The sequence below is a fragment of the Psammomys obesus genome, unplaced genomic scaffold (genome assembly GCF_907164565.1).
Source record: "Psammomys obesus unplaced genomic scaffold, mPsaObe1.curated_primary_1811, whole genome shotgun sequence".
Taxonomy (NCBI): domain Eukaryota; kingdom Metazoa; phylum Chordata; class Mammalia; order Rodentia; family Muridae; genus Psammomys; species Psammomys obesus.
In genome coordinates this window covers 4,222,452-4,246,884 of record NW_026588752.1, presented here as the reverse complement: position 1 = coordinate 4,246,884, position 24,433 = coordinate 4,222,452, and the positions used below count along the sequence as shown (strand labels likewise).

General features: G+C 41.2%; 2 protein-coding genes and 1 non-coding gene across 5 annotated transcripts in view; 1 reads left to right on the top strand and 2 right to left on the bottom strand.

The window, feature by feature from the left end:
• Glyr1 (glyoxylate reductase 1 homolog) overlaps positions 1-9,642 on the bottom strand; it is a 38,748-nt gene extending 29,106 nt beyond the window's left edge. For both annotated transcript variants that reach the window (XM_055604402.1, XM_055604403.1), the window contains exons 1-3: positions 9,562-9,642; positions 8,528-8,564; positions 7,498-7,577 (exon numbers count right to left, since the gene is read on the bottom strand). In XM_055604402.1, coding sequence (XP_055460377.1) covers positions 7,498-7,577; positions 8,528-8,564; positions 9,562-9,599 — 155 coding nt within the window. In that variant the 5' untranslated portion in view covers positions 9,600-9,642. The remainder of the gene's footprint in view (positions 1-7,497; positions 7,578-8,527; positions 8,565-9,561) is intronic.
• A 151-nt stretch (positions 9,643-9,793) lies between these two features.
• The window catches only part of Ubn1 (ubinuclein 1), a 33,596-nt gene continuing 18,956 nt past the window's right edge, over positions 9,794-24,433 (top strand). For both annotated transcript variants that reach the window (XM_055604546.1, XM_055604545.1), the window contains exons 1-7: positions 9,794-10,526; positions 14,326-14,613; positions 20,173-20,259; positions 20,790-20,885; positions 21,218-21,352; positions 21,992-22,095; positions 22,804-23,242. In XM_055604546.1, the coding sequence (XP_055460521.1) occupies positions 14,365-14,613; positions 20,173-20,259; positions 20,790-20,885; positions 21,218-21,352; positions 21,992-22,095; positions 22,804-23,242 (1,110 nt within the window). In that variant the 5' untranslated portion in view covers positions 9,794-10,526; positions 14,326-14,364. The remainder of the gene's footprint in view (positions 10,527-14,325; positions 14,614-20,172; positions 20,260-20,789; positions 20,886-21,217; positions 21,353-21,991; positions 22,096-22,803; positions 23,243-24,433) is intronic.
• On the bottom strand, positions 19,221-19,328 carry LOC129674726 (U6 spliceosomal RNA). Its single transcript, XR_008719831.1, has one exon. It is a non-coding gene; the product is annotated as a U6 spliceosomal RNA (small nuclear RNA).

Genomic DNA, 24,433 nt, shown 5'->3' with positions numbered 1-24,433 from the left:
GGCAGAGGCAGAGGCAGAGGCAGAGGCAGAGGCAGAGGCAGAGGCAGGTGGATCTCTGTAAGTTCTAGTACATCCAAAGCTACACAGAGAAATCCTGTCTCACAAAACCAACTCCCAGCCTCCAAAAATAAGAAATTAGTCTACCTGAATGGTCCAAAGACAAGAAAAAAAAAAAAAAAAAAGAATCACTCCATTCTTTTCAGATTCATTAAACAACAACAACAACAACAAAACCATTAAGATCTCTATGTCTATCAAGAGTCCAAAAATCAATACTAAAATAAAGGCCTTTATGTAAACCATTCCAGCTGCCCTAGACTTTCTGGCTTAGAGGCCTGCTGTAGTGGGAAACAGCCCAGCTGCTGCTGTGAGTATATCTGACATGGTCCACAACATGTTCCTTGTCATACTTCCTACGAATTCTCAAATGAAAGACAGACCTGCCACTAAGCCAGTCTCAGATTATTCCACTTAAATAAAAACTTCTGTACTTTGGAGCTGCTTTCCCCTTAAGTGAAAAACAGTATGACAACCTTCTATACATGTGTCTCAGCCACTGCTTAGATTCAGGGACCTGGGCTAGAACTTTGAAATGGAGGCCCACAACAATAGGACTGGATGAGGATGGCATATAAAAAGACACAGGGTTGCAGAAAGCCCATGTCAGACTATATGGGTCTCCTTCTCCATCTGGATTTATGAGTAGTACTTAGAAAGAAATTTCTATACTTATCTTAAAAACAAAACAAAACAAAACAAAACAAAAACCAACCAAAACCAAAACCAACAACAACAAAAACACCTAAAGAGCTAAAGATGACAGGTCTAATTATAAGCTATTCGGGAATGAAGGCACCTGGAAGCAAACACACACATACTCTCACAAAGGTAATATGGACATGTTTCAGTTCATTTCAAGCAAAGTCTACCTTTGGATATCAAGAAAGCCAAGAGTACCTATGCACTCCTGTAATACCAGCATTAGGGAAGTGGAGGAGAGAGGATCAGAGTTTTAAGCCAGTGTGGGCTATAAAAAATCCTGTTTCAAAACCACAATAAGAACAACAAAACAAAGGACCACCACCACTACCAATAACAACTAAAGAAAACACCAAAAAACTTGCAATTAAGATAGATCTAAATGGGGATTGAGCATGTTTGCCAGAGTTCTCCATCTTGATTAGTTTCTTTAGATTTTAGTAGGTTTATCCTATATTCTATGTCTAACATCCACTTATGAGTGAGTCTTTCTGTTGCTGGGATACCTCACTCAGGATGATTTTTTCCAGTTCCCACCATATGCCTGCAAATTTCATCATTTCCTTGTTTCTTATTGCTGAGTAGTATTCCATTGTGTAGATGTACCACAATTTCTGTATCCATTCCTCAGTTGAGGGGCATGTGGGCTGTTTCCAGCTTCTGGCTATTACAAATAAAGCTGCTACAAACATGGTTGAGCAAATGTCCTTGTGTACTTGAGCATCTTTTGGATGTATGCCTAGGAGTGGTATAACTGGATCTTGAGGAAGTGCTATTTCTAATCACCCGAGAAAGCACCAGATTGATTTCCAGAGTGGCTGTACAAATTTACATTCCCACCAGCAATGGAGGAGGGTTCCCCTTTCTCCACATCCTCTCCAGCATGTGTTGTCACTTGAGTTTTTGATCTTAGCCATTCTGATGAGTGTAAGGTGAAATCTCATGGTCATTTTGATTTGCATTTCCCTGATGACTAAGGACATTGAGCATTTCTAAAAAAACAGACTCTAGAACTTGGTGTCTTGGTTAGTTTTTGTCAATTTGATATAACTAAGCATGGATTAGATACTCCTCCTGAAAAGGAGGAGTCTCAAATGAGGGAGAACCCAAATTAGATTGTTTTGTAGCCTTGCCCATGGGGAAATGTCTTGATTGTTAATATGGGAGTTCCCAGGTCACTCTGCGCAGTACCACCAGTGGGAAGTTGGTCTTGAATTGTATAAGAAAACTGGCTGAACATAAGCACAAGCCAGTAAGCAGCATTCCTCTATGGTTCTTGCCTGACTTCTCTCAAAGATGGACTGTGACTTGGAAGCATAAAATTAAAAGAGCCCTTCCCCTGAAATGGTTTGGTTGTAGTGTTTATCACAGCAAGGGAAAACTAACTAGGATACTTGGCAGCATTCTCAAGTGCTAGATGAGGTTTTCTGGTTGTGCTGCCTAAATCAAGCGATAGTTATCATTCCACTACGGACCAGTTTCTATAATTCTACCACGTGGCACCCCTGCTCACTTCAACAATCTCATTAGCCATGGGAGGGAATCACTATTTGGACATGAGCTATCCCTATTATTGGGAAGGGGAATCTAATCATCCTTTTCAGGACAGCTCCCATGCAGCCCTGGCACAGGGACAGGCTGTGCCAATCAAATATCCAGAATACTAGATCACAGTACTCACTTAGCTCAACTCTCCAACTATTAAATTGTGTCAGATGCAGAGAAAGTGAATTGGTCAATGCCAGGTGAAAAGAAAAGAGCATGTTCACACAGTTCCAAACCAGTATATTCTTCACCAACCACACATTTTTCTAGAAGAGTCACCTTTAGTACAGACTCAAGACACCTTATACCAGCCAGGCCTGATTCACCTTATATGTGGCTTGATGTAAAAGGTACTTGAGTCTGGGATCCTGGACATCTTACTATTTAAACTTCTAACCCCTGGCTCTCTTGTGAGAAGAGAGTCAGAACACTGACCTTTCCTACTTCATGAAAGCAGAAGGGAGAACTGGCCATAAAGACTGCCATGGAAACTAAGGTTTCTAGTCACAAGCTGCCCAGTTAATTTACTGTGTATGGATGTTTTACTTCCATATATGTCTGTGCATGTGCATGCCTAGCGCTCATGAAGACTAGAAGAGGGTGTGGGATTATGTGGAACTGTTGTTATAGACAGTTGTGAACCACCATGTGTGTGAGTGTATGTGTGAGCACACAGACAGACCATGGTTCTAGTGTAGAGGCTAGAGAACAACTTGAGGGAGTAAGTTCTCTCCTCCCACAATGTGGGTTCTGAGGACTGATTATGAGGACTGGTAGCAAGCACCTTTAGCTGCCCCCCCATCAAAAATTTTTAATAAGATATTTATTTGGATTTTTAAGCACACATGCTCATGTATGTGTGTATTGTACATTACATGTAGGTGGATGTGAGATCGTTTGGAAGTGCAGTTATAGGAGATTATGAGCTACCTATTAGGGGTGCTGGGAAACAGCTATGGTCTTCTAGGAAAGCAGCAAGTACTCTTAAGCCATAAAGCCATCTCCCCAGTGTCTGATCAACATTTTAAACTCTGAGCCTCACCTCTTCTTTGATGAGCAGCAACCAAGGACAGACTTGTCCAAGGTAGACTGTCACATAACTGTGGTCATCTGGTAGTTAACAAAGCTATGCTGAAGTTATTTTTCCCTCTATATTTTAAAATAGGTGTGGGAATTTGTGGCTTGGAGAGCTGAATCCATCTCTTAAGTCCTGTCCTCAACACAGAAGTCTGATGAGGCAGGTTCAGCTCTCTATTTCTAATTGTGGGAGGCCAACGTAATTTATTAGATGTTTTGGTAAGGAAAGGAAAAGCCAGATGTCTAAAACTTCACAATTATTTTTACATAAACACACACACACTTACATTTGTTTTTCATTTATGTGCATGTGTCATGTGAGTCAATGTGTACCATGTGCATACAGGCACCCTTGGATGCCAGAGGGTCACTTGATTAGGTACTGGGAACCAAATTCAGGTCCTCTGCAAGAGCAAGTGGATAAATCTTCCTAACTGCTGAGTCATTTCTCCAGGACCACCATATATTAATATCTTACTCAAGAGGATATACATTGCACTCTGTAATAAAGGTCCTTGCTTGTATAATAAATAATTACAGCTGGGCATGGTAGCACATGCTGTAATGCCAGCACCCAGGGAGGCAGAGACAGATGGATCTCTGTGAGTTTGAGGCCTGCCTGGTCTACACAGTCCAGGACAGCCAAGGGTACACAGAGAAACCCTATCTCGAAAAAACAAAAACAAAATCAAACAAACAAATAATTTTTTAATTCCTGAAAAACTAATTACATGTATTTTTTTCTATTAATTCAGATTTTTTTTTTTTTTTTAATTCGAGTTAGGGTTTCTCTGTATAGGCCTTGCTGTCCTAGAACTTGCTCTGTAGATAAGGCTGGCCTCAAACTCACAGAGAACCACCTGCCTTTGCCAAGCACACTACCACTGCCTGGCTAATGTGTCAATTTTGAAATTAAGTGTATCTTACTCAATCTTATGTTTCCCAAGAATATAATACTATGGGTTGGGCCCCATACACTGGGCCAGGGTCCAGTCATCAATGGACCCGTCAACACAGGATGGGCCAGGGTCACACTTACCCTCATACCTAATGTCAGTCTTAAAGGTTTCACCGCAGCCACAGACATACTTTCTCTTTAGAACTAGATCTTATCTCTAAAAAAAATTTAGTCATCATTTGTTTATAATACCTCCAAAATGACTACTTCACACAGCTATCATTGTGCTGTTCTCGAACAGTCACACCCTGTTTGAGGTAGCCCTTGCAGAACTCTTAAAGACTACTGGCTGGTTCCTAACTCCTGAGCATGCTTTTTTTCAGGCTTTGCTTTCCCACAGTAATGATCCCTACTTTTCTGTCTGACACTTCCCTTCTCTGGATCTTGACTAGCTCTATCTGGTCTTCAGGGAAACATAGCTAAACTATACCCTTGTATTTCAAGTACAAAGGTAGAAAAATTTAGCCTTTCATGTTAAAAGTGATGCTGCTTTTCCTCACAAAGCATTCTCATAAGAGGATAATGGCTTAGAAAGGTAAACTGGCTTGCTTAGATATAGAGCAGGCAGAAACTGTTATCTGAGATGTTAGGCAGACAATACATCTAAAGCTATTTCCCCAAGTATTCTGCTGCCACCAGCTGATCTAGAGATCTCACCTCCAGAGACTGTATACTGACCCTAACTGAACCAGCCTTAACACTGAGCACAGAAGAAGCAGTCCTCCATTAACAGCAGTGCTTCAAATCCTTATAATTTGTTCATTGCCCATCAAAAAATAAACAAAAAAACCTGAACACTTGAGTCCCACAGTAGTCGTCATCTTTTGGGAAGTCTTGGGCATTGAACCCAGGGCCTCATAATGCTAAACATCTACTATACTAAGCTTCACCTTGAGCTCTTCTAAAAAATTTTTATGTGAAACCCCATGAAAGAAACTAAGAGACTTGAAGTCATTTATAGCTACTAGCTGCCTTGTATCCATTTGCTGTGGATCTACTCGAGAGCTTATTGTGTAAAAATCACACCATCACTACCAGCAGCAGGTAATTATGTATGTGTTCAGCACATGCTCTTTATCACTGTGTGCTCAGTTTATGCAACTCCAATTTCCTGTCTCATTTCTAGCATTTTGTATACTTAGGGAAACCACTTTATCCTTCTAAAATCTTAGCATTAAAAAAAAAAAAAAAGAAAGAAAGAATGGTTTTCAGACCCCAAATAATCTGAATGAATTCGCCTACTTCTTTCAGACATGTCAATGCTTCACTTAGTCACCTTTAAGGTGTGGCTAGTAATACTGCCTGCAACTCCCTAGTTAAGCCAGGCCAGGAGCCTCTTCTTTCCCATGACACCGAGGCCCTCACTGCCTTTTTTGTTCCCAGTCATCCAATCTCTATTCATGCTTTGGAACTGGACTTCCCTCTTGTCTTCCATCAGCTTTCCCAGATCTTGCTGTTTTCCACTGACCTTGACCTCTTCCAGCAGTTTCCTAGTTATCCTAGTTACTTATTCTGCACACAATCCCAGCTGAACTATTAATCTCGTTTCCTTACTGAGCTCCCAAAAGGTGAGGACCACAACCTTCACTGTCCTAGGAATTCCTTAAGTGTCTAGCACTGTGGAATGTAGACTCATGCAATATAACCAACACCTTTCTTTAAAAAAAAAAAAAAAAATTATACACACACACACACGTGTATTTCAAAATTTATGTATTTCATGTATGTGAGTGTTCTGTTTTATGCACGCCAGAAGACAGCACCAGATCTCATTATAGATCATTGTGAGCCTCCATGTAGTTGCTGGGAATTGAACTCAGGACCTCTGGAAGAGCAGCCAAGTGCTCTTAACCGCTGAGCCATCTCTCTATCCCTACACCTGTTTTTCTTAGAAGGACAATCTTCTTTAAGTAGTCTATGACAATAACACTTTCCTTCCTGAAGTGAGTGTGGGTAGTAGTGGCAATGGGGATTGAACCCAAGGCTTTGCACATGATAGACAAGTGCTCTACCACTGAGCTCTAGTCTAGTCTCAATTCATGACATTGAACAACATCTCTTCTTCACAGACTCTGCTCTCACAAGTCACGGTACTCTTCCTTGAAATACTGCCGCCACAAAGCTGGTAAGCTGGCTTACCAAAAGAAAAAGGAGGCAGGGTATATCTGTATTGTGAAGGTCAACATACTATATAAACCGAAACCTGAAGAGCATGCTGACACACAAACTCCTAAATGTGTGAAACAATTTGTAAAGGACTTTCATACAGAATATTACATACTCCTTTTAAGGAATTGATAGTTTAGTCATCGATGTCAGACTTAAAAGAAAAATCACTTTTTTTGAACTTAAAGTAACATTTTTCTTTAATCAGTAATACAGAAACAACTGCTTAAAGAAACCAAGTTACCAAGCCAGACTCATGCAATCATCTTGTAGTGAGGAGAACACTAAACAAATCACTGCAAATTCAAGTCACTACACATTTTTCCCTAAGCGTAACTTTTAAAACTGTGTTCTGTAAAGTCAGACTCTCAAAATAATGGTCCTAGAGTCTTCCAGTTCAGGACACACTGGGAAATAAAGCCTTTTAACTACAATGACATAGTAAATTACTTCGTTTTACAAATGAGAACAGGATCAAATAAGTACTTTTATCAAATAACACCTTCGCTTTCAATGTACCTCAAAAACAGACCATAGTACATTAAAACAAAATCACTGGCCACCTAACTCAGTGGTCAATGCTTGTCTAGTGTAGGCAAGGCTCTGGGTTCAGCCCTAAAGCTACAAAACATTTTAAAATTTGATGAGAGAGGGAGAGGGAGAGGGAGAGAGAGAGAGAGAGAGAGAGAGAGAGAGAGAATGACTGCAAACAGGAACTGTTGATAAAGAAAAGATACAACTACTTCAATGGGCCTATAATATGTAGACAGTTATGAACCCTGGTTCTTACCTGAAGGACATTACCATTGGCCTCAGAATAATTTTTGCAAGATAAGAATACTATCTCTTATTTAGGTATAAAGTCAGAATGAGGTGCCATTTTTCACACACTATAGTAAGCTTGAACTAAGGAACCTTAGAATATTCACAGAACAGTATATACTAAGGGGAATACACAAAGGCAACACGAACTCTTAGGGAATACTACTCACTGATCTTCTGTTCCAAAAAACTTCACAAAGAAGCATTTCTTTCCACGTGGTTTCTTCAAGTCCTTGGGTGGATTAACAATCTGAAAAATAAAGAGGTAAAAAGTTATGATGAGAACACAGCAGTCTACTAGAAAAGTCATTTGCCACAGCTCTAAGTAGGCTGGAAAAAATACTCAAAATGACAATGTCCAAAACCAAACCAAGGTTTTACACTCATCCCATACCTGGCACTTTTCTATTGTGTTGTAATGAAATGTGCAAATACTCTTTAAATTCTCCATATCCCAACAAGCAGTGTACTGTTCAGTAGATAGTTTTTACTGTAATACTTCCTGCTATACAAGCAGTTAAAACTAACAGCAACATCACCCTGTAAAAGGAACTTTTATTTCTTTTACATCACCTCTCCCTACACATGATATGCTTACTGAAAAACAGAAGATTCTTCAAAATACTTTTGGTGTAGCAAGAGTCAGGATGGAAAATAGTGTAAATAAAGGGCCACTGAGACACAGGAAACACCATATTGCAAAGAGTCTACAGACATTTCCTGGATTCCTAGTAGAACATTTGGAAAGCTATGATGGATCACCTCTTGAAAAATCTGGAATGCCAACTTCTGCAGAGATGCACCGGAGCAGCACATATGGTAACAGGGAAGAAGATTTAAACTTAGTTGGGACAAAAATACTTTGGCTTTTCACTAACCTACATTTAGACTTCCCTCTTCCTAGAGAATCTGTTTCTTCTTTCTTAGATTTAAGTAAAATGCTACATTCTGATTAGAATTGATAAAAAACAACAAATTTCACAATCCATCTCTGACTGAAGAAGTGATTACTCTATATTAACACTCTAGTTTATTATATAACTTTCAAAACCAACCGATAACTAAAGGTAAAATATAAAGTTTTATCTGAATGAGACCATTTTAAGTCAGTTTTAGAGAATGAGGGAAACTTGGAACAGTCTCCCACACCCTTCATTTCCAACTTCAGCTGTCTTCCTTAAATAGCAGCAATTCACTCACCTTTCCCGGCCAGGGAGGATACCGGCCCAGCTTCCCCCTAGAGAAAATAATACAAAGAGTAAGAACTTGCCCTGGAAAAGCCATCCATCTCCTTCAGCCCACTCAACAAGCAATTTATGCTCCAAACTCTAGGCTGGCACTCTCAAAGGGCCAGAACAAAAGCAGGCGAACCAGAGTTCTTAATGTGCCTTCCACAGCTGGGTTCAGGACCCACACAGATGAATACAGAACTGTATAAATATGTGCCTGAGGTCTGTGTACTCTTTCACTGAGAAGGAATATAGAATAACAAAACCATTAAGAGTCACTGGTCTGGGGCCTCCCAGTGACAGGGCTGATTACAATTCTCTCTGTAAACACACTTTCCCTAAGATTGGTTTAATTGACCCCAAGATCAGCCTTCCTTTGACAAATGATCATGGAAACCTTTCTCTAGGTCGGGAAACTACGCAGTTCCAAGAAGGAGACAATGGTCAGTCCTGGTTCTAGCTGTTGTCGGGGACACAGGAACACAACGAGAGGCACTGGTCACCGCCTAGCCATCATTTGCAAAGGAGAAGTCCCCCCTCCCCTTGGTTTCTTCATGGAGCAGCGCTGGGCAGTCGGATTTCGCCACCTGGGGCCAAGCCTCGAGCCCACGTCTGCCCCATCCGAACGCGGGTTTGGACGGCTCTGTCTCCCGCGAGGTAACCTCTCCTGCTTTGAGAGGAGCCCCGGAGATCCCCGGACTACGCTCTACGCCAGAGCTCTCTGCAGTGGCAGCCGGGACCCGGGTTCCAGAGCTGTAGCCCTCCGCTAGGATGGCGTCGGGGTTCAGTGCAAGGACCGCCGCGGCCCCCCTCGGCCTCGGTTCCCTGAGGACCGGACAGCCCCTTCCGCCCCAGCGTCGTTCGCAGCGAGGCGGCATCTCCTCATCCCCACTCTTCGCGCCAAGAGCGCATAATAAATGCAATTCCTGGGCCAGCTGCCAACCCTATGACCAGGAAAAGCAGCTTCGCGCCGTCTTTAGCTCAGCCCTGGTCGCTGGGACTCACCACACCAAGTCGCCGAGCCGCAGACTCACAGCCGCCATCTTACCACCCAACCACCGCCGCCGAACGGGCAGCCGGGAACTTCAGGTCGCCGCGGCACCGCCCATTGGAGTGGGCCTGACCACGTGACGGGGGCTTGCTGTCATCCGCCGAGCGGATGCGCTGACGTCACCGAGGCGCGGCCGCTCATTGGGCGGCTCGGAGACACGTGACCTAAGCGCCGCGCTCTCAGCGCGTCGAAGCCCAGAGACTCCAGGCTCCTGCCCCCCTCCTCCCTCCGGCTCGTGACAACGAAGCGTCCGCGGTCCAAAGCAGCCGCGGTGGAGGCGGCGCGGCCGGAATAGCGCGAAAGGGAGCCGACTGAGCTACCCGCTCGCTTCCGGAGCTCTGGCCTCATCTCCAGTCTTTTTCGCTGTTTCCGTTACGGCCGTTAGCCGGACGGGGATCCCGGGCCGTTCCTGAGCCTGAGGTGCCGGGTGGATGGGTCTTGGAGCCCGGGTGCTGCCCTGACTGACCCCGGCGCGGCCTGGAAGCCAGTCTCGGTCCAAGCCGGGGACGGAAGAGGCCCTGGTTGCCCGCGAGCCCGCGCTCGGGGCGGGCGCTCCAGCCTGCTGAGGAGCGCCAGCTCGACGGTCGGCTTCCGGAGCGGCGTCCCCGCCAAGCGTCGCCTGACTTGTTTTCTTGGACGTGGACTTGGCACATCTCGGCTCCCCCCGCTGGCTGGCGAGAGAAAGCTGCGGTTTGTCGAGAGGCTCCCTTCCCACGGGCCGGGGACCCGGCCATGGGCTGCGGTGCGGGCCCTCCGCGCGCCCGCAGGCAGCGCTCGGCAACGGGCCGCTGAGCCGCGCCGCAGCCCGGAGGTCCCGGGCCGGCATGAGGACCGCCACGGGGGGACGTCTGCGGTCCGCGTCGGCTCTGGGCACAACGGTGTGTGCCGCGGTCCAGTCCAGCCTCCCGCGTTAGCCTTCGTAAGTAGTGTGACACTTTGCAAGAAGTTGTGACAGCTGGAAGACAGATGACAGCGTAGTGGGAACTGTTAACCTGCCGAGGGGCAGGGCGGCTGCCCTAACTTCCGCAGACCGGCTTGAAGCCTGACTTTGAGCCAGAAAGTCTCACTTCAGAACAGACGGCAGGGAGTCTAGGGTGGACTTAACTTACAGCTGTACTTTCTTTCTTAAGTCATCGTCTGCTCCAAAGGTGACGGGTACACGTTCCTTTCCCCAAGGCAGTGTCCCCTGTAGAGGCTTTGATTGTAAATTGTTCTGGGGGCGGTGGGGTGGAGAAACTAGATGGTCGCTTTGACCCCGGCCCGTTTTTGTTTTTGTTTGTTTTTGGAAACAAGTTTCGCAGAAGTATCACAGATTAGTTGCAAGGACTGTCATTACACTGTGCTATTTTAAACACAAGCTGAATACATTTAATGTGTATTTAAGATTTCGTAAAATTACTTAACACAGTTCAACATATGTTCATAATTTAGGAATTAGCATTTTTGAGGAATTAAAGAATATTGTAACAACGTGTCTTAAACACTGAATCTTTACAATTAGATTTAGAAGTAATCCCATTAATGTCAGGAGTAGAACAAAGGATACATTGTCTAATGTCTTTGAAATTCTAGTGAATGAAATAAGACAGAAAACAAAAATGTAAAAGGAAAGTTGTCATTTCTGTAGGTAATAAAACTTTGCATTTTGCAATAAAAAGAGAAAAGTCATTATATAGGGAAAGATATTCATGATAAAATCAGCATACACATTTTTCTGTTTTATTGGTAGTCAGTTCAAAAATTAAAATGGTTAAAAAGAGTATATTTATGATAATAAAAACATAAACAGTCTCTGAGAATACCTGGAGATAGTGAGGAATCCAGGGACTTTCCCATAATTTGGTCTTTTGTTTTGTTTTTCAAGACAAGATTTCTTTGTGTAGTCCTGGCTGTCCTGGGTAGACCAGCCAGTCCTCAAACTGAGAGATCTGCCTGCCTCTGCCCCTCAACTGGTGGCATAAAGCTATATGCCACCAATGCCTGGCCCATAATTTGGTTTTTAAAGAGAAGAATTTTTTTTCCTGTGTGACATACTAATATTCAACTCATTCAGAATATCTAGAACCTATTCTATGGTTACTTTTTCCTGTTTATCATTTTATTTGGGGACTGAGTCTCATGTAATCCAAGCTGTCCTCCAACTCCTTGTGTAGCCAAGAGTGACTTTAAACTTCTGATCCTCCTGCCTCTACCTCCACAATGCTGATATTACAGGTGTATATTACCATTCCCATTTTAATTCAGTGTGGGGATTGAACCCAGGGCCTTCAGTGTGCTAGGAAAGCACTTTACTGAGCTTCATTCCCAGCCCATTCTGAACTGTTTTTAAGACTTGTAAATTTTCCTTAATGTTTTATTTACAAATTTAAGAATTTATGTGTCAAAAAAATTAACTGAGGGTCTGAAAGGTGGCTCAACAGGTAAGGGTGTCTGCCTCCAAGCCCGAAACCTATGCTCAATCTCTGAAATTCGCATGATGAAAGAACCAACTTCTGTAAGTTTTCACACACACACATTCATGAATGCATGCGAGAATAAAAATTACTTTACTTAAACTGGAACAAATGTTTGAGACAGCACCAAGTTAAACAGATTAAATACTCTTAAAACTCTCATTTAGACCAAGTTAATTAAATTCTGTAAAGTATTTTAAACTGCATTTAGTTTTTTCTTAATTCTCTCAGGTACTTTGCATTTCCTTTTGTTTGTTTGTTTGTTTTTTCTGTAACAGGGTTGTTTCTTTGGATGGCCTTGGCTGTCCTGGAACCCTTTGTTGACCAAGCTGGCCTCAAACTCATGGAGATCCGCCTGCCTCTGCTTCCTGAGTGCTGTGTGTGCCACCAACTCCTAGCTACTTCATAGTTCTAATTAGGTGAACTTGTAAACCTTATAGTAAGCTCTTAACAAGATTATAAACAACTCATACATTTAATTGTATAAAAACAATTCAGGGGTTTTTTTGGTTTTTGTTTTTGGTTTTTTTTTTTTTGTTTGTTTGTTTGTTTGTTTGTGACAAGGTTTTCTCTGTAGCCTTGGCTATCCCAGGCTGGCCTCAAATCACAGCTACCTGTCCAGCAAATTCAGGTTCTTTTATGGACTTTAGAACTTTTATTTTCTTAAGCATTTGGAATTAAATATGTAGGTTAAACATGCCCTTTAACATATTTGATTGTCTTAAATGTTTCAAATGGACTAGCCCAAGAACAAAATAGTATGTTGTGATAATCATAATACTTCTCTAAAATGTGACTTCTAAGAGTTAATAGGTTGATTTACTTTGTCCTCTAATCCTGTCTCATTGTTGGCTAATGCTTGCACAGACTTTGGTAGCTGACAGGAGTATTGTTACTAGCTATGTGGATTGAAATGTGTCCTCTAAAATCTGGACTGAGATGAGGCTACAGTTTAAAAAAGACACTCAGATCTGCTTGCCACTTCCTTCTTCCAGTTTGAGTAACTTGTTGATCAATTTCTTATAGATTGTGCTTCCTCTCTTTAAGTGGGGAGCCTGTAAGCCTTAAACTTTCTGTTGAGGTTTATTTTCATAGCCAGGTGAATTTCCCAATGTCCTTATGCCCTTGAATTTTCTTTTAGAGTGCTTTTTAGGGTAACCTAGTACATGCTGGTAAACCTTGCCCAGGACATTTATTTTACTGCTTGATTAGAATGATTTTTTTTTTTCAAGATAGATTTTCACTGTGTAGCCCTGGCTGTCCTGGAACTCATTCTTTGGATCAGGCTGGCCTTGAACTCAGAGATCTGCCTGCCTCTACCTCTGCCTTCTGAGTGCTGAGATTAAAGGTGTGAGACACCACTGCCTGGCTAGAATGGATTTAAAAAAAAAAATATTTGTATATTTTTTCCATCCCTATATCGTCTTGCCTTTTTTTTTTTTTTTTTTCCAGAGCTAAGGACTGAACCCAGGGCCTTGCACTTGCTAGGCAAGTGCTCTACCACTGAGCTAAATCCCTAACCCCTTGCCTTATTTTTTTATGACAATAATCATATGAATGGATATTAAACATATGCTGCATATCCTTATACATATATATGAAGCTAGGCACATCATCCTGAATTAATTCATATTTGTGATTCATTTTATAAAGTATAGTCACATTTTTTGAGGGGACTTGCAAAAGTGATTCTAAAATTGATTTGAAAAAGGCTAAAATCTGATTATTATTTTTTACAATTATTTTTAAAAAGATGAATTTTTAATTTAGGATACTAAAGGTATTATAAGAGTTTTCAAGACTGTTCAGTACTAGTTAAACAATCTCTCTACTACTTGATTAATGTAACACAGTTTTTACACATGGACCTTAGATATATGGGGTCTGCTTTGTAATTGGTACTGGGGAAAAACCAAGTTAGAGCCTGTTCTCACTATAGAGCACAGTAAGTTCTACATGGATTAGAGTTAAAAGTGAAAAGACGGGCATGGGAGCTCATGCCTGTAATCCCAGTACTCAGGGAGGCAGAAACAGGCAGATTGCTGTGAGTTTGAGGCCAGCCTGGTCTACAAAGTGAGTATAGGATAGCCAAGGCTACACAAAGAAACCCTGTCTTGAAAAAAATAAACAAAAGACTGAATCAGTGGATTTTTTTTGACAATGAAAATTTTAAAAATCAGTATAATTGACAAGAAAATGCCTATTTTGAAAATGTCTGTCCTTGTTATTTTGGTTTGACCTGGCTTTTCTTTTCAATGTTAACAGAAACCATGCAGTGACACCTGATAAAACTTGTTGGTAGCCATGTCGGAGCCCCACAGGGTCCAGTTCACCTCTCTCCCAGGTGCTTTGAATCCTGCATTTTTGAAGAAGTCCAGGAAAGAGGAGGTTGGAGGAATAGAACAGCATCAAGACTGTGATCCAGCTGCAGCAGCCGTTCGGATTACACTCACTCTCTTTGAACCAGATCACAAACGCTGCCCAGAGTTCTTCTACCCAGAGCTGGTGAAGAACATCCGAGGGAAGGTGAAAGGCCTTCATCCAGGAGACAAGGTACATTCCTTTTGCTCTGTATACCTAACATGAAGATACCAATGTGTTCACATGGGCCTTTATATCCGGGAAGTGAGGGCCAGAGAGGTCTGGGCTGCTCTGAGGTCATTTCTCTCTCCTAGAAGTAAGCACTGGGGATGGGGGTGGGGAGGAGGAAGAAAATTCTTCTAAGAATCCTGACATCCGAGCACTGGTGGCGCACACCTTTAATCCCAGCACTTGGGAGACGGAGACAGGTGAATCTTTGAGTGTGAGGCTAGCCTGGTCTATATAGTGAGTTCCAGGGCAGCCCAGGCTATCCTCCTGACTTATGCTAGAGATATTCAAGGCTAGTTTGAATTATGGCTCACTATATAAATAAAAAGCAACACTTTTTTTTATACTAACACTTGTATGGTACATGTGAGATCATTCTTTTGATGGTTGCAGTGTTGTGTGCTTTTCTTTGCCTACTCTTGTGGAAGGACAGATAGGACGATACCAACACGGCTCATCATTTCTGAACAGTAGTGTCTTGAGTAGTTTCTGTTTCTGGATTTGCAGAAATCTTCTGCTTTTTTATTTATTTTTGCCAGAATTGTCTTTGTAAGCATCAAGCTGTTTGAAAATCAGTTTGGTTTCTTAAAATGATTTTTAACTGATTTGTTTATTTTTCTTTCTTTATTAAAAAACCCTTTTTTTAAAACATGCATTTATTTACTATGAAGAGGGAACGCGTGTGTGTCAGAGAGATAGAGAACAGCTTGTGGTACTCAGAGCTCTCCTTCCATCATGTAGGACATGGGACTAGAACTCAGTATTAGGCTTTGTAGCAAGTGCCAAGGATCTCATGTTGCCCATGCTGACCTCTCACCAGCCTTGATGAATTTCTTTTCTTGGCACATTTGTTTTACTTTTTTAGTATGGAACTTGCAAACATGCATGCCTTTTCAAATATACATAGAAATAGAGATTATAGTATAAGTAACACCCATGTACCTATTTCCCATCTTCAACTGTTACAGTGTTTACCACTCAGCACTTTAAAAAGTGTGTGTTTTTATATATTTTCAAGACAGTGTCTTTCTTTGCTTTCTATTGCTTTGAAATAGAAATCAAAAGCAACTTGGGGAGGGGAAATGGGTTATTTCAGCTAATAACCCACAGTCCATCATGAAGGGAACTTACGGCAGAAATAGAAGCAGGAGCTATGAAGGAGTGTTGCTTCTTGGCTTGCTTAATTACTTTCTTTCACTACCCGGGACCACCTACTCAAGGGTGTCACCACCAAAGTAGGCCGTTCCATTCCACATCGGTTAGTGAAGAAAATATACCTACAGACTTGCCTACAAGTTAATTTGATGGTCACATTTTCTCTGTTGAGCTCCTTCTTTCAAGATGACTATAGCTTGTGTCAAGCTGGAAAAAAACAAAACAAACAAAACAAAAAACCAAGTAGCACATAGTCTAATTGTGTAGCCTACGCAGACCTTGAATTTAAACTTAAGATCTTCCTGTGACAGACCCCCTAAATGCTGGGACTATATATTTATACCACTGTATACAACTAAAGAAAAAAAATCTAAAGTTTTTTGAGTCATACATACATTTTAAAAAAGTGCATATCGTGGGGTGGCTAGAGAGATGGCTCAGTGGTTTAAGAGCACTGACTCTTCTTCCTGGGTTCAAATCCCAGCCCTCACATGGCATCTCACAACTGTGTACTGTAGCTCCTGTTCCAGGGGATTCGACACCGTCACATATACATACATGCAGTCAAACACCAATGTATGTAAAAATAAAAGAAATACATTAAAAAAGAAAAAAGTACATATCATAAAGTTTGTGGATTTTTCACAAACCTTCAACACAACCATACAAACCTACACATGGTTCACAAAATACAACATTTACCAGGATGCTAGAAACATTTGTTTTGCCGCACTGTCCCCCCTCCTCACAGGCAACTGCTGTCAATCAAGACCAGTTTTGCATATCTTTGTGCTATATGTATATAGAATCATACATAATGAGTAGGAGCTAGATGAAGAGCATTTTAAGCATTTACTGGATACTAGTACACTGTGTTAGGCTTAGAAGAGAAGGTAAGTAGGACCACACAAACTTTTAGCATTTTGGTCTCTAGTGGCATTTAGTAGAACAAGGATGAAGCCAGCACCTGGCTCACACAAGTGTCTGAAGGTGGAATGAGATTGTGTTGGTAAAGTCTTTAGCATAGTTCTCAGTACCAAGCACTTACTTAGCCTGGTTGATTTTGGGGATATTTGGAGGAAGCATGTCCAGTTAGAAGCATTCCTTTTCTCAAATAAAAATGTATAGGGTTATGTTTGTTTTGTCTTGTTTGAGGCAGGGTTGCATGTGGCCTAGACTGGCCTATATAACAAGATGCTCTTGAATTCCTGATCCTCCTGCCTGTACCCCTGAATGCTGATACTAAGCTGTATGCCAGCACACCTGACTAAAAATGTGTTTATTTATTATTTTAAAGTTTATTTTATGAGAGCTGGGTGTGGTAACACACACCTTTAATCCCAGCAGAAGCAGAGATATGTGGATCTCTGTGGGTTTGAGGCCAGCCTGGTGTACAAAGAGAGTTCCAGGGTGGCCATGTCTGTTTACACCAAGAAACCCTGTCTTGGGGAAAAAAAAAGAAAGAAAAAAAATGTATGAGTGTATTTCTTACATGTATGTTTGTGCACTGTATGAATACCTGGTACCTGTAGAAACTAGAAGAAGGTGTGAGAGCCCTTGGAACTGGAGTTACAGGTCTTGTAGTGTTAAGAGTATAGATAAGGTCCTGGGCACCCACTCCCAGTATAATCTGGTACATTTGCCTGTTTATTTATTTTAGCATATGTTCTTTACAATGTGAAGTACTGCTGCGCAGTGAGAACCATATAAAAATGGAAAAGACTGTCCTTGCCTCATGGGAATTTAGAGTTTTATAGGCATTTCAAGAAAATTCTAGGAGCACAGGTAGCAGAAGTTACAGTATGTTGAGGTTTAAGCCCCAGAGGCCTTTGGCTGAACTCAGTAATGGCCGGGATGCTGTGTTTGGACAGAGCTGAATCTTTGGTTCAGAAATAATAATTGAAAGATGTATTAGCATAGCTTTAAGGAGTTCATGTTGAATTAGGTATTGCTCAAAAATGGAGTTTTGTTTTGTTTTGTTTTGTCTTATTTTGTTTTGTTTTTTTCATGACAGGGTTTCTCTTTGTAACTGCTCTGGCTGTCCTGGAACTCACTCTTTGGACTAAGCTAGTCTTGAAAACAATAGAGATCTGCTTGCCTCTGCCTCTGGAGTTCTGAGATTAAAGGGGTGTGCTACCACCACTGTCAAAAAAAAAAAAAAATAGAATTTCTGAAAGTTATTTTAGCCATTTTAAGTTATATGTAATCATTGTAGAAATATTAGAAGATACAAAAAAGCAGCACATGTTTTTAAAAACAGCCCGTGTAAGTTTTGGAGAGATGTCTGAGTGATTGAGAACACTCCTGCTCTCTCTAGAACCAGGTTCCATTTCCAGCACTCACATGGTGGCTCACAATCATTTGTAACTCTAGTTCCAGGGAACTTGATGTCCTCCTTTGATCTCTTTGGGCACCAGACATGCACATATATACATGCAGGCAAATACTTACACATATATGAAAACCACTCGTTTATTATTATAAATGTTTGTACCTTGTATGCACCATAGTATTCCAGTATGTATACATACTATATGATCTTTCTGAGTGGGTGGATTTTAGTAGACTGGAAAGTAGAATAAAGGAATTTTTTTTTCTTTTTTTATTTGTTTGAGGTTGGAAATTATAATTACTATGTAATCTGGACTGGATTAGAACTCTGCCTTATTTTATTTTTTTTGCTTTGTAGACCAGGCTGTCCTCCATCTCTGAGTTCTGCCTGCCTCTGCCTCGCTGAGTGGTGGGACTACAGACATGTATCACAATACCCTGCTAGAATTCCTTTTTTTTTTTTTTTTTTTTTTTTTTTTTGGTGCATTGGTGTTTTGTCTGCATGTATGTCTGGGTGAAGGTGTCAGATCTTGGATTTACAGACATTTGTGAGCTGCCATGTGGGTGCTGGGAATTAAACTCTGATCTTCTGGAAAAACATTCAATGCTCTTAACCACTGAGCCATTTCTCTAGCCCTAGAACTTTCTTTTGCTTCTGTTTTTCAAATGCTGAAATTATTGGCATGTACCTCCATGCCTTGCCTGGAGACATTTGTTTTGAAGCAAGCATCTATTTTTACTATTTTATCTGTACTCTGAAGTCTTAGCATATTTAATATTATCTGTATTAATACTAAGATTCCTTGCCCAAGAACATAAATCCAGCTATGGAAGATTTACTTGATTAGAAAAAATACATGAGTAAACTTATGGAATAAAAATAAACTTTAGAAGACTACGTGAAAATATTTGGAATAATTATTTTGTTTTTGGTTCCTCTTTATTTTTCCTCAATGTCTGTGCTTTCTAGGCAAACACTGTACCAGTGGGCTAAGTTCTCAACTCCTTATACCATTTTTCTAAAGCTAGAATGGCTGTCAATAAGATGTACTACATTTAGTGGGTTTTTAACTTTTTTTTTTTCTTTAAATATGGAACACTTTATGGATTTGTATATTATCTTTGCAACAGGGGCCATACTAGTCTTTTCTGTATTCTTCCAATTTTAATGTATATGCTGCCAAAGAGAACATGTTTTTTAACCTTTAAAAAATCCTGTTTATTATTTATTTATTTAATGTGTATGGATGTTTTGTCTGCATATGTGTCTATGTACCACATTCATGCAGTGCTCTTAGAGACCAGAAGAGGGTCTTACATTTCCTGAGACTGGAGTTGGACATGGCTATGAGCTGCCATGTGGATGCTGGAAATTGAATCCAAGTCCTTTAAAGAGAAATTGGTGTTCTTAAACTCATTTTAACCTTTTTGAACCTTGACTGTTTTAGACGTTTCTTGAAGCCTATGACCCTTAAAATGTTTTAAAGTGCCTAAAACAAGTGTTACAAAAAGAATCAACTGTATTAAACACAGTTCTGTAGACATTGAGTATCTCTAGCAAAGGCCCTTTGCACTGTTTGAAGCCCCAGTGTAGGCCATTGTAGATATTTGATCATGTTTTCTTGAATTACATTTCCCAACTTTCTCTCTTCTCTTTAATGTATGGTTCTGGGGCAGAGCCTAAGATCTTATTCAGCCCTTTTTTCCTTTTGTTTAAGACAAGGTCTCAATGCGTTTTCTAGGCTAGCCTTGACAGTGTAGCCAATGACTTTGTAGTCAGGGCTGGCTTTGAAATTGAGATTCTTGTGCCTCAGCCTTTCTAGTAGCTAAGACTACAATGTACTAATAAACTTGCTGAAATTCTGTTTTTTTAAACAATAAAACATAGTGTGATGGTAGCATATATTCTCTCTTGCTATATCTGAATAATAGTTTTTATTACATAATTTTTAAGTGTTGGGTAGTCATTGAAAGTTCTTTAACTAGGACTGTGGCTTTTTGTATATTTCATTTTTTTGTGGAATGATCTCTTTCTAGAAAAAAGATGTCTTGGATCCTTTCAATGATGAAGAAAAAGAAAGGCATAAGGTGGAGGCCCTTGCACGGAAATTTGAAGAAAAATATGTAAGATTTCTGTGTTGGGCAATACGACAACCTCATTAGTAAGAGCAGTCTCTATAGACACTTGCATGTTCACTTAGTGGATAGTCAGAAGTGATCTGGAAATAGATGTAGTACTCAGAGGAAACAATACAAATGCTATTAAACAAATGCATTAAGGTACAGAACTCTTTATGTGGCAGGAGCAATATGTGACTTAAATAGGCACATAAATAAGGCCTTAAAGGATGTGTTTTGTTACGGAGCAGAAGAATCCATTTATTTCATTCTTCTGTCTTAGGCCATTTATGAACATATAAACTGCCCAATTTCCAGAGGTCTTTAGGGGAAGGGGTGTGTGTGTGTGTGTGTGTGTGTGTGTGTGTGTGTGTGTGTGTGAGAGAGAGAGAGTGTGTGAGTGAAAGGCAAGGGGTGGGAGTAGTATATGTTTTTGGTGCTTTACAACCTTTAATCACTAGCTGTTGAGACTCAAGGCAACATTTAATTCATTGTACTTATCAAAAAGCATGTGATACCTTGCTTTTAAATTTCAGGGTGGAAAGAAACGTAGGAAAGACCGAATACAGGATTTGATTGATATGGGGTATGGCTATGATGAATCGGATTCTTTCATTGATAACTCTGAGGCGGTGAGTAGTTAATATTCTATTGTATGATACTGACAGTGGGGAAGTAGAGGTGTGGCATCTCAGTTGTGTCCTCTTAGCACAAGCAGCACTGAATGTAATAGGAAGGGACCTCCTTGAACCCAGGACTTGGGTCTTTTTTTTTCATTTGAAAACCATGACCTCTTCTTTCCAAACCATCTAGAAACTTTGCACACTAGTGATTGATGAGAGGATGTCTTAGAGTAATAGTGTCTGAAGAGTAATAGAAAATTCTAGTTGCATCCCTTAAGATGTGCTTTGTATTTTGGACTATAGAACCAGAAGTGGGAGCTGATTGTATGTTTCCCCTTTAGTATGATGAACTTGTTCCTGCTTCTTTGACCACAAAGTATGGAGGATTTTACATTAACTCGGGAACCTTGCAGTTTAGACAAGCTTCAGAATCTGAGGATGACTTCATTAAAGAAAAGAAGAAAAAATCTCCAAAGGTTAGAATATTCTTCCTTTTGGATTTCAGAAATAAGTTTTGATGTGACTCTTTGAGATCAGTAGGTTACTCTAGAATATGCAGTCTCAGGATGACCCAGTAGACTAGTGGACAGATATATAATGTGAACATGGGGGTGGATACTGGTCAGGTCTCAGTCATTTCATCCATGTCTCAAGATACTCCAGCAGGGTCATGTTTCCAGATAAGTCTCAGGGTAGGGAGAGTCATGGGGATATGGGCACACTCTTGTTGGCTTCTCTACCGTGGACTTGGAGAAGACTGTAGTTCTAGGGTTGTCACCCACTAAAAACTGACCAGCCTTAGATTTGAGTGTATTTTCGGGCTTGGCTACCACTGCCTGGTATTTAAAATGAGAGGGCCCACTTATCGTCCATTCCAAATATATCTTCTGAGCAGCCACCATGTCTCTACTTGGATGTTTGTAGAAAACACTGTTGTTGGGATGCTGTGGGTTTCTGACCTAGGGACTGTTTTGAGAGAGGGTTTTTTTTTTTTTCATGAAAGAAGTGGGATGGGTCTGAAGATGCACCCCTCGCAGAGCAAGGCCACTGCTGCCCAGTGTACTTGCTCTTTGACTGAGGGAGTTGGGTGACTGTGCCTTGTCTTTAATTCTCAGAAGCGGAAGTTGAAGGAAGGTGGTGAAAAGATAAAGAAGAAGAAAAAAGATGACACTTACGACAAGGAGAAAAAATCGAAAAAGTCCAAGTTTTCCAAAGCTGGGTGAGAGGCAGCAGCTTTCGCTAGGAAAAAGTCTGGCCCATAAGGGCACCCGAGGGCATGATTCCTGGGAGTTGACTTTCCTGCCCCCTCCTCTGCTTCAAAAGAGGCTGTAGGGTCTGACCTTCCTTTCCCCTCTCCTCTGACAGGGATGTTCTGGGCAAGTCAGCCACTCTCACCTCTCTGTGTTAGGTAGCCTGTACCTATGCTCCCTTGTCAGTGTTGGCAGCTATTTCTGTCACCATGTGATTGCTGATGCTCCTTGTTCTTTTGGCACTCCTCTCTGCCCCAGTTCTTCTGTCTCTGTTATTTTCTTTTGTCTTCTATGGTCGTGATTCCTCCCTACTCGGTCAGCCCAAACAAGTTGCTGCTGTTTGCTGCCTCTTGTGCTTTCTTCTTTGAAATACTTTTCTTGACTCTCCCAATTTTTGCAAATTTTTATTTTAGCCTAGCAATGGTTCATAAAAACCCATTGGATATTTAGCGTTGTATGATACTGTGTTACTTATCTGTGTTCATGCTCAAGTTGTGATTGTGATCCAGTAAGAACAAGTTCTCTCTGTCAAGAGGATGGAGGCATGATAACAGAGTGGACTGACAGAAAGAACAAAGGCTTTCATGGAGACCCTTCCCTGGGAGCAGGGAGAAGCCTGCTGAGTTTCTCATGGAGAGTCCTACAACCTGGGTAACAAGTTTCTCTTTTCCTTGCAGCTTCACAGCCCTCAATGCCAGTAAGGAGAAAAAGAAGAAGAAGTATTCTGGGTCTCTAAGTGTTAGAGAGATGCTAAAGAAATTTCAGAAAGAAAAAGAGGCTCAGAAAAAGAGGGAGGAGGAGCATAAGCCTGTACCTGTGTCTTCAATAGAAGCTCAGGGCTTGAGGGAACTGGAGGGCACTTCTGACCCCTTGCTTTCACTCTTTGGCTCCACTTCTGACAATGACTTACTCCAAGCTGCCACTGCCATGGACTCCCTGACGGATTTGGACTTGGAGCAGCTGCTCAGTGAGTCTCCAGAAGGAAGCCCTTTCCGAGATATGGATGATGGAAGCGATTCCCTTGGGGTGGGATTGGATCAGGAATTCAGGCAGCCCTCTTCCTTCCCCGAAGGCCTGCCAACACCCCTGGAGAAGCGTGTTAAGGAGCTGGCTCAGGTATGGTGACATAATATGGCTGGGCTTTCCTGGAAGCCATTTGGTTAGATTGGCATTATCTCTGCACCTTGTGAAGCTTGATGTCAAAGAAATACTTAGTGAAAGTGTAAGTGTAAGATTTTCCCAAGTTCTCATTTCATCTTGAGAAGGGAACAGGGTAAAGCTTTGCCCACCAGGCTTCATTTATTTTATTTTGCCTTTTTTGATTCATCCACTTCTGGAAATTTTACTTCGGGGAAATTTTCTCTTGTTCTGTTTTTTGCTTATTTATTTCTTAAAACTCACCTTTGCTTTTCTGATTGACCAGCCATGATGTTGGCAGCAGGCAGCTGAAATAGTGTCATCTTCTTTGAATTCTTCTAAAGATTTTGAAAATTCACTGTTTGTAAACACTTGCATAAAATGCAGAGCACATGCTTAGCTGTTACTGGGTTTTACTTGCTCACTTCTGTTGAGTATCATCATTAGCATTCAGGTATAGCTGCATGGTAAGAGTGGAAGCTTAATTGAGTGCTTTTTCTTGTCCCAAACAACAGCAAGCAATCTTTAGCATGGAATAGCCATGCTGCTGTTTTCCTTCAGTGTTTGGAATCGATCCCTAAGTGCTAAGATCTGTCAATTCAATGATTACTAGCTGTAATCTAACTGGATTATTAGCCTTGCTACCATTGCTATTTGGACTGTACCAGGAACATTTGTGCTCGGCGGCTGTATGTTTTAACTAGTGATTCTTACAACATTTTCAGAATCAAACACACTAAACAAACAAAACACCTTATTCACACCTGTATTGCTCCTTGTTAGCCCAGGTGTGACTGTTCTATTTGAGTGTAATGCTTTAATGGATTGTGCCATGTCAGGGATTCAATTATCTTAATATGACATTGAAGGGAGAGAAATTGAATCTGCACTTGGCATGTCTGAGCATACTGTCTTGTTGCTCAGAGTTCATGTTTAATTACTTCTTGTTCTTTTCAATGTTTTGATTTGTAAGCACATTGTTTTGTAGTCTCTCAAAAGACTTGTTAACTAACTTAAGTGGGACGAAGTAATAGTAGACCATTGTTTATTTTGCAGAAAAGTAAAAATTCTTGGGTATGCTCATACTCCCCCAGTAGATTGTGATCAGAGTAGTAACACATTATTCCACTTTTTTTGGGAAAAGATTTAGAGAGAATGAAGTGCTACAGC